At 40.0% G+C, this 13889-nt stretch overlaps 1 protein-coding gene and 2 long non-coding RNA genes across 3 annotated transcripts in view; 1 reads left to right on the top strand and 2 right to left on the bottom strand.

Annotated features, from left to right (window-relative positions):
* Positions 1-901: 901 nt before the first annotated feature.
* LOC146512545 (uncharacterized) lies at positions 902-3565 on the bottom strand. Its single transcript, XR_014875670.1, has 2 exons — positions 1969-3565; positions 902-1880 (listed from the first exon to the last, which is right to left on the bottom strand). It is a non-coding gene; the product is annotated as an uncharacterized LOC146512545 (long non-coding RNA).
* Positions 3566-3744: 179 nt separating this feature from the next.
* LOC146512543 (uncharacterized) overlaps positions 3745-13889 on the top strand; it is a 74668-nt gene continuing 64523 nt past the window's right edge. The window contains exons 1-2 of the long non-coding RNA XR_014875669.1: positions 3745-3854; positions 5923-6364. This is a non-coding gene — a long non-coding RNA (uncharacterized LOC146512543). The remainder of the gene's footprint in view (positions 3855-5922; positions 6365-13889) is intronic.
* The window catches only part of chst15b (carbohydrate (N-acetylgalactosamine 4-sulfate 6-O) sulfotransferase 15b), a 41430-nt gene continuing 38076 nt past the window's right edge, over positions 10536-13889 (bottom strand). Inside the window, exons 6-8 of the mRNA XM_085169935.1 lie at positions 13169-13325; positions 11602-11749; positions 10536-11058 (exon numbers count right to left, since the gene is read on the bottom strand). Coding sequence (XP_085026061.1) covers positions 10859-11058; positions 11602-11749; positions 13169-13325 — 505 coding nt within the window. The 3' untranslated portion in view covers positions 10536-10858. The remainder of the gene's footprint in view (positions 11059-11601; positions 11750-13168; positions 13326-13889) is intronic.

The raw sequence follows: 13889 nt of genomic DNA, 5'->3' as shown, positions 1-13889 counted from the left end.
ACTGTATATCGCAAGCAGATGTTTTCAGCTGAGCCCTTCCAACAAATCAGAAAGCTGAACAGATCTCACAGGACTGTTCTGTTTAATATCATCAGCTTACTTTTGCATTCCTGTGTATACTATTAACAAAGTTAACTGATTAATATTGCTATATTTTACCTAACTGAGGCAATGGTTTTATTTTAAAGATTGCGTTTCTCAGTCTCTCTAACGTCAGTGGGCATAACTGGGCCTCACACAGCCTCTTCAGATACAACTGGCAGGCTATCAGAGCACTCAATTAGCATGATGGATTGCAAATGTTTGTTGCATTAACTTGTTTATCCAGTCTTTCTTTCTTGTTGCCCCAAGAAACTCTCTGTGGCGCTCTCTCTTACAGACAATAGAGACACACAGAATATTCAAAAGAATATACTTTTTTTCCTCAGCTCATTTCAGGGTATGAAGGATGGTTATGAGCAAGAATAGCAGCAGTAAGGTTCCTAATATAATTTTATACCCAGTTGGTCAAAAGTCTGAAGGTCTAACATTAACTTAAAGGACCACTATAGCATTAAGAATCCCGGAAGATCCGTGAAAGTTTAATTTGACAGAAGACGTAAGAGAGCTGAGAAGGACAGCAGACGACTTGAAGGAGGACAGCAAAAGAGTTAAGAGATATTTGATGAGAAGACAAGAAAAAAACGATGGTGTAAAACAGGGAGCGCTCACTGCTAAAGCCCTGAAGCTTATCCAAACTGACAGAGAAGAAATGGACCTGGGGAGAAAAGGTCTCCCAAACACATCTAAGGTCCTGTAGTGAATATCATAAATGTGACCTGAAACACGATGTCTGCATCGTCATGCTGCTGGCATACACCCCCAACTCCTCTTTTTTCATGTTTTCCTTTTAGTCAACAAATCATATAAAATAATGTTTTAACCTCTGATTATCTTCCAATCTTCCTAGCCTGTCTGTAAAACTTAGACACCAGCCCACTGATTTATACACAAACCTTTGCTTCTAACACAAAGTGGCAGTGGGGATCTAAGTGTGCAGACTGACTGAAAATAAGAGAGTGGACGCGTTTATAGTAAAAGACAAAAAGCATAAAAAACAGTGTAGCAACTTGTCTCATTCACATGTTTTTTGACAACAAGTCTCACCATAAAATTGAAAAATCATATTTTGATGCTGCTACTATACCAGAGCCATATATTCACTCACAGGACATGAGGACATCTGTTTTATTTGTTACACCTTTCTAGTACCAGGATTCATAGATTCAACAAGGTGCTGGAAACATTCCTCAGAGATTTTGGTCCATATTGACATGAGAAGTTTCTGCAAATTTGTAGGCTACACATCCATTATGCAAATCACCACATCCAAAAGTTGCTCTGTTAGATTGAGATCTGGTGACTGTAGAGGTCATTTGAGTACAGTCAATTCATATTCAACCTGATGGGTACACTGCTCACAATCCCAATGTCACAGCAGAACTTGAGACTCATTAGACCAATCTTCCAATCTTCTATGGGGTCCCATTTTGGTCAACCCATGCAAACTGTAGCCTCAGTTTCCTGTTCTTAGCTAACAGAAGTGGCACCTTGTCATGGTGACTAGGCTGGACTCAAGTGCAGGACTTAGAACTGTGCAGACAGAACAAGGTTTATTTACAGCAGTGGGTGGAATAATTACATATGTACAGTGAGAGGGAGGAAAAGGGGTCGAGGGATTCCAGGTGTAGGTCCAGGGTTGGGGAACAGTCACGCTCACAGTCCTCTTCAATCCGCTTGTGAAAAACACACACTCAGTCCAGATGTCCATACCGTTCCTCACTCACGCTCTTGCTCAACCAAAGGGTTTCCAGGGAAGGCAGGCTGGGGTCCAGGTAGGTCTGTGCAGGAGGAGATGGAGAACCAACAATTAGCCGCAGAACCAGGGAGCACAAGGAAAAATATCATAGAGAGCTGGGCTACACTAACTGAAAATAGCACAACAATCCAGCAAGGACCAACACTCCACTGAGGCCTTAAATGGTGTCAGGGGCAATTAGCCAGAACCAGCATCAGGTGAGTAGAAGGAGGGTGAGGCTCCAGGAAGGCACAGGTGTCCAGACGCCACCCTAGCAGAGAAGTTGTGAAACACATCTACAGCAGAAGCCTGACACACCTGCGCTGTGTCCCATTTCAGGGTCTGCACGCTTGAAGTACGCATTTTAAGTGCGGTTACGTCACCGCCACGCGACGACGGCTGTCCCAATTCGAAGTGTACTTGAAATGCATACTCCAAATGCGCCGTCGATTTCCCCAAATATCAAGCGTGGTCCGGTGCACGCTTCGTGGTCCCATATATCCCACAATTCATATCGCGGCGGTGGGTGTAGATAATTTTGCCGCAAAATACGGCAGAAGGGAGCGGCCGAAAAGTGAACTGTCAAAAGTACTGAATATGACGTCACTTATTCATGTGCGAATGTTTAATAATGAAGAACATTAAAACATTGCTGTTGGCCACATGTCGGCAAAGTTATGTGACACTAGTGATGTTTGTACTTTCAGCATTAACTTGGTTTTAAAGCCTCTACTTCTAAATATACATATAGTCGACCTTAATCTTACAGAGAATCTGATGATTTTATGGATAATTAAAGTCAGTCATATATCCACAAACACAACAAGCTGAAAGTCAGTGATATAGATTATATATATATATATATATATATATATATATATATATATATATATATATATATATATATATATATCATAATAATCTGACAATACTATAATATTGGCCATATTATATTTACATTACCATAGTGAGATGACTTTAGTCTCATGAACAACATTAACTAATTATTATTTACTAGCTAATCTTAAATGACTGTTCAGTACAGAAATGAAGCCCTTGAATCATGTTTTACAGTCCTGTGGTCTCAGCCTCAGATACTCAGCTAATCAAAGTGATGTCATGACAAAAATGATTGACCAACAAAACAATTTTCTCCTTCATTTCTGTCAAACAAAGCTGTATGTAACGTGTCTCGCGGTTAGTATCATGGTTGCTAGGCAACCTGAACAGCGCGACGACGCATATACCGTCCCATTTCACAAGCCTCTCACTTCCGCACTTCTCGTACTTATAGTACGCACCGTACGTGTAGTACGCGTAGTGCGCGTACTTCAAGCGTGCAGACCCTGAAATGGGACACAGCCCTGGTATGGTCTTCTGCTGTTGTCACCTATCAGATTCAAGTTTTGACAGTACATACGTTCACAGATGGTTTTCTGAATACCTTGGCTCAGTTGTTCCTCTGAGCTTTGACATTAACAAGGAATTATCACCCTGAGAATTACTGGACACTGGATATTTCTCCTTTTCTGACCATTCCATTGACTGTGTGGGAAAATCCCAGATTAGCAATAATGACCATGCCATGTTCAAAGTCACTTGAAGCACCTTTCTTCCCCATTATGATGCTCGGTTTTAATTTCAGCAGGTCATCCTGACTACCTCCATGTATCTGCCATAAGAGGTTAAACAGGTGTACCTAACAAAGTGAGTTAGCGTATATCTACCTACTGCATATTTCTATAGTCTTTTTTACTGATATTGTTCCATCATACTCTAAGTAAACTACTTTATCATTTATGACACTATTTCATAATTAAACCACCCTGCAAACAACTGAAAGCTAATAATGTTGCATCCGGACAGTATGGAGAAGAAACAATTATAGAGCCTTTGATGCTACTAGCTAACTGTTTGCAACATTTCACCAACCTCGAATCTGATTTTCTTTTTCCTTCCTGGGATTTTAGTGACCACCTTTCCTGAAGGAGCTGTGGGGAATTACGTCTTCACGCATGTAAGTTTATTTGCTAATATTTATTTGTAATACGTGTTATGAGTTTCTTGGTGGCTTAGCTTGGCGTTTTGTTAGTAGCCGCTAGCACTTGCAGGCCGGTGTTACGTAACTCTGGGATTAATATTGCAATCATTTATGGATTATTACACTTATTTTAGTTAACTTTCTATGTTTTGGTCTCCTATTTGTGCAATATAATATTTATGATATTGGTTTGTTTGAGTATGTTTTGTGTTGTTTCATTTTACTGCATATTTCCTGCTGTCTTGTTCTTTTTTGGCTCACAACACTAAAGGACAGTAATATGTGTTGACTCTAGGAATGGAAATATGACTGCTTGTGCTAGAATATTTCACCTGATGCTTATGTCATCTAAGAATCAGGCAAATAATAGCTCAAAAATCCAACTTAGACCAATGGTACTTGATGCTCTATATTTAGCTGGATTCCTTCCAACCCTCAGTGTTTATGTGCAGATAATTATGCTGATAATATATTTTCTAGATGTTATAATATCTACAGCTGATATTATTATTATTATTATTATTATTATTATTCATTGTTATTGTCATCCAAAACTTCAAATTAAATTCAACCTTGTGCACCCAATTCTTGTTTTCTAAAGTGATTAAAGAAGAATTATTGCACCCTGGAAAAAGAACATCAATAAAAAAATAAATAAAAGTCCAAAATTGCCTTTCATGCCCATGATAACTGTATGTTTCATACTGTAGTCTACATACTGTTACATGCCAGGGTTGTAACTTATGACCACAACCCACATGCACACTAGTGCATTGTATTTCCCTTATAGTCTTTGCTGCCCTTTGCCCTGCTATGCTTGCTCTGTCCAGCTCTTCTGCTGCACACTGCAGCATTTCATAAACTCCACCTATATCAGCAGGATTCATCTGTGGGCTAAATTTCAAAGTTCCCCTGAGCTAAAGTTTAAATTCCTCATTCTCCAGCTTCTGCAGTGCTAGTTTTAGTGTGGGGAAGTGTGAAACCTGGAAGTGTTGAGATCAGAACCTAAATGCCAATCTGTTCAATGTTTGGTTATTCATTAAGAAAATTGAAATAGTGCAATCTAAGTGTGCATTTCAGAAAGTCTCTTCTTCAGTTTCTTCTCAGTCACTGTAATATGTATTCCAGATTAGGATGAAAGATACTTTGATAATATTTGTGAATTCAAAGACAACTGAAATTGGTTGGAGGCTCTCACTAAAGCCAAACTCCTTCAGCCAGTCATATACACATCCAACTCTAAACACAGTATGCAAATGACTTGGAGTCACTATTTTTCCATTCAGATTGTCTTGATTTCAGTGAGGATAAAGTAGCCAAAATTGCTGGCACTTTGGGATTGCAGAGTGAAAGGGCTGCATTACCTTTTGAAAAACAGCAGCGAGAAGTAGAAGATCGCATGTTGTTAAACTGTTAAGCTCAAGTTTCTCATAGCTATTTGGGTCAGGTTGTCTTGAAGTTAAGATGAAAAACTATAAATATTGTCAGGAAAGAAAAATTACTGCATGATTGTTCTGTTTTTTTTTAACCCATATTCAAAATTGAGGCACATTTTCTTAAAGTATCACAATGTTTAATAATAATATTCTCATTAATGATGGCGTTAATAATTGTACTGCTGTAACTTACTAAACGTCCTGCTAAAATCTAAGTTACAATAGGTATAGTTAGGTATAGTTAAGTCTTGTCTGCCCTCTAGTGTAGATAATAGATTGTGCTGGAATTTCATTTTCACAGTCTCATATTTTCGTAATTGAAGTCATGCAACATTGTTTTAAAGACGTGAAATATTGTTTTTGGGGGGAATTTTTCTGGTAACATTTTGCTCCTTTGCAGGTGTCCTTTTGTATAAACTGTGAAATTATTTGCATTGTTAAATTAATTTGAGCTATGTGTTTCAGCAACACTCTGCAGCTACAGAAGTCCAAGAATAAACAATGCTATCAATCAATTTTCCCTCGAGTTTGGGCCTTCTTCCAGATGTTGGCAAAGCGGTGACTCATTCAGCACCACTTATTAAAAGATTTATTTTTTTTTGCCCTAGAGAAAATCCAAAAGTGGAGGAGTGGACATTACAATCGTCTACATGCTGCTTATGGATTACTGATGATCCGACAAGACAGACTGCATGTAAGACTGGGCAGTGCTCTGTATGATTTGGTGATGTTCAGTACAGGAGCTCCACAGGAGACTGTGCTGTCTTCCTGCTCACCTTGCAAACCTCAGAACTTCTTTGTAAGTTTGAGTCATGCCACCTGCAGAAATACTCCGATTACTCCAACGAGCTTTTTTACTAATGAGGAGCAGTACAGAGCACTAGTGGATAATTTTGTGGAGTGGTCTTGAAGAAATTGTCTTCTGGATGCAAATAAAGGACAGAGGACAGCTATAGAGCTTGTGGACCAGGATGCTGATGTGGCGGAGGAGTACCTGGACATCCATGTCAGCAGCAGGCTGAACCAATACAGAGGCTGTATGCCAAAAAGGTACGAACAGGCTCTTCTTTCTTTTCTGTAGGAAGAGATGATTTTTCAATGTGTACAACCTTTCAATGTTTTGCTTTCGCTTTTTGTCACTAATGTGTTGGCTGCCCTTGTCTATGATCGCCTGACGCTATTATCCATCCGATCCTCTATGATAAGTCAAGATGCCTTATCCTCCTGCGGTATTTTCCATCATCCGCTGCCGACACCGGTGTCTGGATTTTCGTTAGGTGTCATCAGTGGCGCCTTTCTGCGTCCGCGCAAGTCACGGAGGAGGAGAGGAAAAAGAGCAGGTGTCCAGGTAAAACTCAGACTGTTCTGGAAGCGGGGATTAACTATACCTGGATCTATGAGACGGCGCTACCTCAGGAGTGTTCATCCAGACTCTCCTGTTGTTTGGTCTCCCATCCCCGCGGTGAGTGGAACCTATGAATGTCGCGGATCAAACTCTCTGCTTCTTCGTCCCCTAAATCGGGCCGCTTCTGTTAATAATGCGTCTTCTACTTCGCTGAGAGTGGCGCTTTTTAACGCTCGATCAATGACTAATAAAACGTTCCTGCTGAACGATTTTATTTTTTCCAAGAAATTGGACTTCTTATTTCTAACCGAAACCTGGCAGCGTGATGGCGACTTTTCATCCTTCATCGAACTCTGTCCGAGTGGGTTCTCATTCATCAGCCAGCCTCGGACGTCGGGTCGAGGAGGAGGTGTCGCTGCGGTGTTTCGAAGCCGGTTTCACTGTCGCGCAGTGTTGGTCGGGCATTTTTCATCCTTTGAACTACAACTAGTTAGAATTGGACATAAAGATCCATTTTACTGTGCTGTAGTGTATCGTCCGCCTGGCCTAAACAGTATGTTTTTAAAGGAGTTCAGTGACTTTTTATCCTCGACTTTGAAGCTGTCCAGACTGGTTATAGTCGGGGATTTTAATATACATGTTGATGATGACTCTGACCTCTTTGCCAGAGGTTTCCTTAGCGTCATGGACTCTTTTCATTTTACTCAGCATGTGTCTGGTCCCACACACACCAAAGGACACACACTAGACCTTGTTTTTACTTTAGGTTTAAACATTGATTCTATTTGTACTGAGGATATTTTTATTTCGGATCATCACTGTATTCTTTTTAATCTGTCTTTTCATTTATCCCTCTCTCCTATTCGACATTTGGTTAGCTCTCGCATCTTAACTTCCTCTACTGCTGTTAAATTTTCCGAGGCTTTTAATTTAGTTCTATCTCCCTATAATGATGTTCATTTTCTAACAAATCTTTTTAATAATCATTGTCTTTGTATTTTAGACAATGTTTGTCCTGTCAAAACTAGACTTGCTCCGGTTTCTAAGTCATCTCCCTGGATAAATGACAGCATTCGCTCCTTAAAGCGTTGCTGCCGTAAGGTTGAGCGTTTATGGAGGAAAACGCTTTTGCATGTCCATCTTCTTCATTTAAAGGACCTTTTAGTCTCTTTTAACACTTCAGTTCGAGATGCGAGGGCGGCCTATTTTTCAGACTTGGTGTCCAAGAGCAGAGGAAACCCTAAGGTGCTATTCGACACCATTAATGATATTGTTGCTCCTGCTCCACATGCTGTTCCAATTACATCAAATGAAGATTGTGAAAAATTTCTCTCCTTCTTCGTTGAAAAAGTCAGTAATGTGAGGAACAATATCTCTCCTTCCATGTCTCTTTTGTCTGCTCCAACTCAAGCTAGGCCTTCAATCTTAGAAAGATTTCTACCTGTGTCCTTACCTGAGCTGGTCAAGTTAGTTAATTCAATGAAAGCATCCTCTTGCTCTCTTGATATTTTACCTGGATCTTTGTTTAAAAATGTCTTTCTGTCTGTTGGTCCCTGTGTGCTTACAATTATCAATACCTCACTGGTTTCTGGTCAGGTCCCTGTTTATTGTAAGAATGCTGTCATTCACCCACTGTTAAAAAAACCTAAGCTTGATGCTTCTCTTCTTAGTAGCTACAGACCGATTTCAAAATTACCGTTCATTTCTAAGATTTTAGAAAAGGTTGTGGCTAAGCAGCTTATAGCTGTTCTAGATGAACACAGCATTCTGGATAAATTCCAATCTGGCTTTCGTAGAGCTCACTCTACTGAAACTGCACTTCTTAGAGTCTCCAACGACATTTTGATGAGATGTGATGCAGGAGAATGCTCCGTTCTGTTGATGTTGGACCTGACCTCCGCCTTTGATACTGTGGACCATCATATTCTGCTAGATAGGCTGAGACACTGGGTGGGTATATCAGGGGCTGCTTTGGACTGGTTTGAATCCTATTTGCATGAACGATCCTTTTCTGTGGCTACCTCTAAGTACAGTTCCTCTTCTACTTTTCTTGCTTGTGGTGTGCCACAGGGTTCAGTTCTGGGGCCTTTATTATTCTTATTGTATTTACTTCCTCTTCAACAATTATTGAGCACTTTTGAGGACATTTCGTATCACTGCTATGCAGATGATATTCAGTTATATATCTCCTTTAAGCCCCATGAGGTTTCCAAGCTACAGATTTTGCATAAGTGCATAGACTCCATTAGATGTTGGATGGCTGGAAACTTTCTTCAACTGAATGAGGAGAAGACTGAAGTTCTTGTTTGTGCTCCTAAAAATGTTATACCTAGTGTTATGGAAAATTTGGGTCCACTTGCTACATTTGCAAAACCGTCTATTAGGAACCTTGGTGTTAGTATTGACTCAGCTCTAACTTTGGATGCCCATGTAAAATCTTTGGTTCGCTCCTGTTTTTATCACTTGAGAAACATTGCTAAGCTGAGTCCCATTGTATCGCGCTCCGAACTAGAAATTGTTATTCATGCTTTTGTTTCATCCCGTCTGGACTATTGTAACTCTTTGTTTACTTGTTTATGTAAAGCCTCTTTGGAGCGTCTGCAAGTCGTCCAGAACGCTGCTGCAAAGCTTCTGACCAAGTCCTCCAAATTTTCCCATGTCACACCCCTGCTGATTCAGCTGCACTGGCTCCCCGTTAAATTCAGAATCCAGTTTAAGGTTTTGACCTTGACTTTCAGGGCTCTTCATGGGCAAGCACCAATATATATAAGTGAACTTTTACATGTATACATTCCCAGCAGGTCCCTGAGGTCTTGTGACCAGGGCTTGCTTGCTGTTCAACACACAAGACTGAAAACAAAGGGCGACAGAGCTTTTGGAACTGTGGCCCCCAGACTGTGGAACTCTCTCCCTTCGAGCCTGAGATCTGTGGACTCAGTGGTCGCTTTTAAAAAACAGCTAAAGACTCATCTTTTTAAACTTGCTTTTGGTTGATTTTTATTTTTAGGTTTTAGCTTCTGTGAAGCACTTTGTGATTTTTATCTTGAAAGGTGCTATATAAATAAAGTTTTACTTACTTACTTACTTACAGCAAAATGTTGGAGATTTTCTATCAGTCTGCTGTGATCAGTGTACTGTACTTTGCTGAGGTCTACTTGGGGAGCAGCATAGGAGGTAGTGACTCCAGCACTGGTTAACTAATGAGGTAGGCTGGTCTGTGACTGTACAGACCCAGCCCAGAAGCTGCGATGGAGAGGAGGTTACTGAACAAACTGTTATCCATTATGGATTATCCTGACTCTCTGCACCTCTTACCGTACAGGCAGCAGAACACCTTCTCTAACAGACTGATTTAGCTCTGCTGCAACAAAAACAGATACAGGAAATCTTTCATACCACATGGACTATTATGCATAATACAATATAACTATCTGGCAGGAAGTCATCTGCCAGATAATAAGTCCTTCAATTTAATTCAGAAACTATTTCTTTTAATTTCCTGTTAAAATCTCTGCTAACATTTAACATAAGACAAACCATTGTCTTAAATATAAACATATATTCCATTTCACATCTGTGTTTTTAACCTTTTAGTCTTGAATGAGGCCAATTTTAAGATTGCAGTTACACCTTCTTCACAGTAGAGGGCGCTGTTGCTTCACTAATCCATTGTGCCCCTACAAGCTCGGTTCACTATGCCATATTTACAATCCTTCTGATAAAGGTACAATCAAAGTAATTTGTCTCTCTGAGTATAGCTATCTTGGAAGAAAAGGACCAAAACTAGTAGATCTCATCTTTTCTCATCTCATCTTTCAGTCCTGTCGGACGTCTTCCTCTTTAAATTAATTAAACATAAAGAGACAACGTAATATCTTCAGTTTCACTATTTAATTTTTGTACATCTAGTTAAAAAAACAACAACAACAACAATCAGGGCCAAGAACAACTCAACTCTCTCTCACACACTCTCACACAAAACCACCACACTTGCTTGTGCTATTTTTCTATCTTTGATTCATCTCTGCTTTTATAACTTAAAAAAATAATTTAAATAAAAAAACATAGATTTTATTGTTTGTTTTTTTTAATGGGCACTTGAGAGAGATGAAGTCCAAAGGGGCTGGTTGACACATCAGTGGTATTTTTTTTTCTTTCTTTCTTTTTCTAAAATAACAAGAGTTGTGATGTTGGGATGTTCAGAGTTTAGAGTTATTCTCCCAGAGGAAGGAGTCATTCTGCAGCACTTTGGCCAATTTTTCATTGAACGGCGTGTAGAAGTCCCGCAGGATGTCTTTAGTGATGGGCAGCATGGGTCCTAGGTTTTTGTCAGCTGGCCTCCTGGTGTTTGACGCCGGGCTTCTTGTGATTTCTGACTCAATTTCTTTTGTCAGCGGCCCTGTGAAAAACACAGAAACATTTCTTTCACACCCCCTCGTTCTGGTCCACTTATTTTGACGCAGCACTAAACAAATGGAACAAAATAGTGAGAAAGGCAAAAGATTCTCTGGAAGGTAATCACACCTTAGATGGTGTTGGCAGCTCTTTGAAGAGCTAAGTCTGAGCTTTGGGGCAATTACACTGTGGGATAAACCAGTGAGTTCAGATAAGGAAACTTCCACAAAGCTGGAAGGGGCTGTTTTTGGCTGTCATATTCATACACTCAAACCTGTGTGTGTGTGTGTGTGGTAAACTGTTCATGATTACTCCTAAGTGGAGATTTTTATACTCCCGTATTCTGCATCGACAGATTTTAATTATATAGTTGCGTGCCATTTTAAAGTGACATTTGTTTGCACAGGTTTTAGGTCGGCGCATTCGTTTTTCTAATAATCACAATCACCGCTACACTACATATCCATATTTGTATGTATCTAGGGCACTGTTTGGAACTGTACTGATCAGAGTCCCCATGACTACCCTTACTCACTTGTTCACTTACCCAGGTTAAGGAACTCAAAGACTTGATGCATTGTGTATTTCCTGTTAGAGGCATGGTCTTCCAACCTTAGGACCAGAATTTGTTCCCTGCTGAAGATGGTCAGCCAGTCCATTAAGTACACAATGTATAAGCCGACTTGCAATCTGACCTGAGGGCACAGAAGAAGAAAGTCAACATGAGATAAGCAATTCCTATGCAAGGCACTTTTTCTTAGCAAAGTGGTGCATGCATCCTCTTCTTTAAGGAGATAAACAGGTGGAGGGAGGGAAGGCCAGAAGGAGGAAATTTTAACTGCTTTCTTTTTTGTCTTCTCCATGAATTCGGCTTGGTGATGCTAGATGCTGTGTAGGCATGTAAATGTGTAGTGTTTATTATTGGAAGTGATAGAGGGAGATAAGAAAGAGGGAAACCTGCATCATCATCACAACCAAACTAAATACTTTACGGCCAAACATTATATAGTATTTCAATTGAGTTTTGCATCATAATAAGGCGATTTTCCCTCTTTTGTAAAAGTGCAAATTGAAATAATCTAAAGATTTAATAATCTTTAAATTATTTTCTGGTCAAAACAAGTATGTTAAAGATCTCAACTTGGGCTCTGGGAACACAGGATAGACATTTCTTTTAATTTTCTGAGGTTTTATTTGAGACGTAGATTAAACCACTACACAATTCATCAACCCCAGAAATAAATGAGCACCCTGATCTTTTGTGAGATCTCATCAAAGCATTTGCTCGTAGCCTAACCCTTGTTGAAATTGATTTTTGGATTCCTTTGTGACAGTTCACTGCAGAACAGTAGGTGTGCACAAAATACAATGTCCTTTCGCCTTTTTAGCGAAAATTGAAAGGCCATTTAGAATCGATGATTACAAGCCAGCTCAGCAATTCCTTCTTTGTTAAATCAATTTGGTACAACAGTTTAGGTCAGTCGTGTTCTCATGCTGGGGTTTATTTGTTTTTTTTTTCTCTAAGACACTAATCCAAGCTCTAAAACCTTTATCAAGAAACCACAGGCATGAGAGTCTGCTGTAGGGACAGCTGTAATGCTTCTCACATGGGTTAATAACTCTTATAGATATTTGCGGATGAACAATTAGGCCATCGCTAGAGAGCAAACATGCTCATGAAGGGCCATAAAGACTGTTGGAGAACCTCTAAATACAAGGCAGCATAAGGGGAAAGCCAAAAGAGGACAATCCTCATCCCCATCTCACACAGTCTGCCTCAGGGTGCTATGAGAAAAGCTGACCTAACACCGGCCCGGGCACTGGCTGGCACTAATACGTGGTCCATGAGTAAGAAGCAAGTTCACAGGAATGGTAAACGAGCTTTTGTAGTACACAAAGAGGCTTGAGGTGTTGAACTACTCAGTGGTCCCACAGTGCTGCCAATCCTTTCCATTAAGTCCGTCCTGCGAACTTTAGCGTTTACTAATGAAGCACGGACTTCTCTCCATCTGTCTTTTCTTACTTTCTTCGTTCCCACCAGCTAATAAACTGGTCACTAAGTGCCGCTTTTCAGCGGGGCTTTGAGACAAAAGCAGGAGGCGGGAAACACTCACTGGCATGGCGTTGTTGACGGTGGTGTTGTACACACAGGAGCGCATTGTGAACTCCGTAAGGCACCCCTCAAACAACTGCAGTGACTCCGACACCTTCTCGTGGAAATCCTCTGCAGACTTATTGGCACTACCAAAGTAAAGGTAGTCAGAGTACAGCCTGCAAGACAAGAGACAAATTTGAACATGGAAAAGACACCTCATTATGTTACAGGTTTTTGTCTTCAAGCATTTACAAGCTGTAATATTACAGATATATTTCCTCTTATCTGGTATTTTTAATATGTCTCCTAATTAAACTGCAGACAGTCATCATATTGGTCCAGCAAGAGGAATCCCCAGTGCTTCAGCCTCCTCTGACAGCAAATTCTTTTAGCTTGTTAAGCCAGCCAGATGTTTATTGATGCTGGCGCTGGTCTTGACTCTTATCTCTGTCATCTTAGTGCTTCCATTATACTTCTGTTGTTCTCTCTTAAAATGAAAAAAGATATTTCGATTTTAATTAAGCTGCCTGATTAAGTGACAATTAAATGAATCAAAATAATCATTTGGGGTTCAATTTACTAAAAATTGCTACTCTTGTTTGCTTTCAGCCAGCCCTTGTGAAAAATTTCTCTCTGTAATTAATTTGATCAGTCAGTAATGGGTTCCAGAATTGACAGGCCTTTACAGAGAAACCCAGATGTCCAAATTAGGACCTACAATTTGGTATTTTGTAGTTTCC

The sequence above is a fragment of the Neolamprologus multifasciatus genome, chromosome 8 (assembly GCF_963576455.1).
Source record: "Neolamprologus multifasciatus chromosome 8, fNeoMul1.2, whole genome shotgun sequence".
Lineage (NCBI taxonomy): Eukaryota > Metazoa > Chordata > Actinopteri > Cichliformes > Cichlidae > Neolamprologus > Neolamprologus multifasciatus.
Note: the sequence above shows the minus strand (reverse complement) of the source record. Positions and strands in the feature narration are given on the sequence as shown.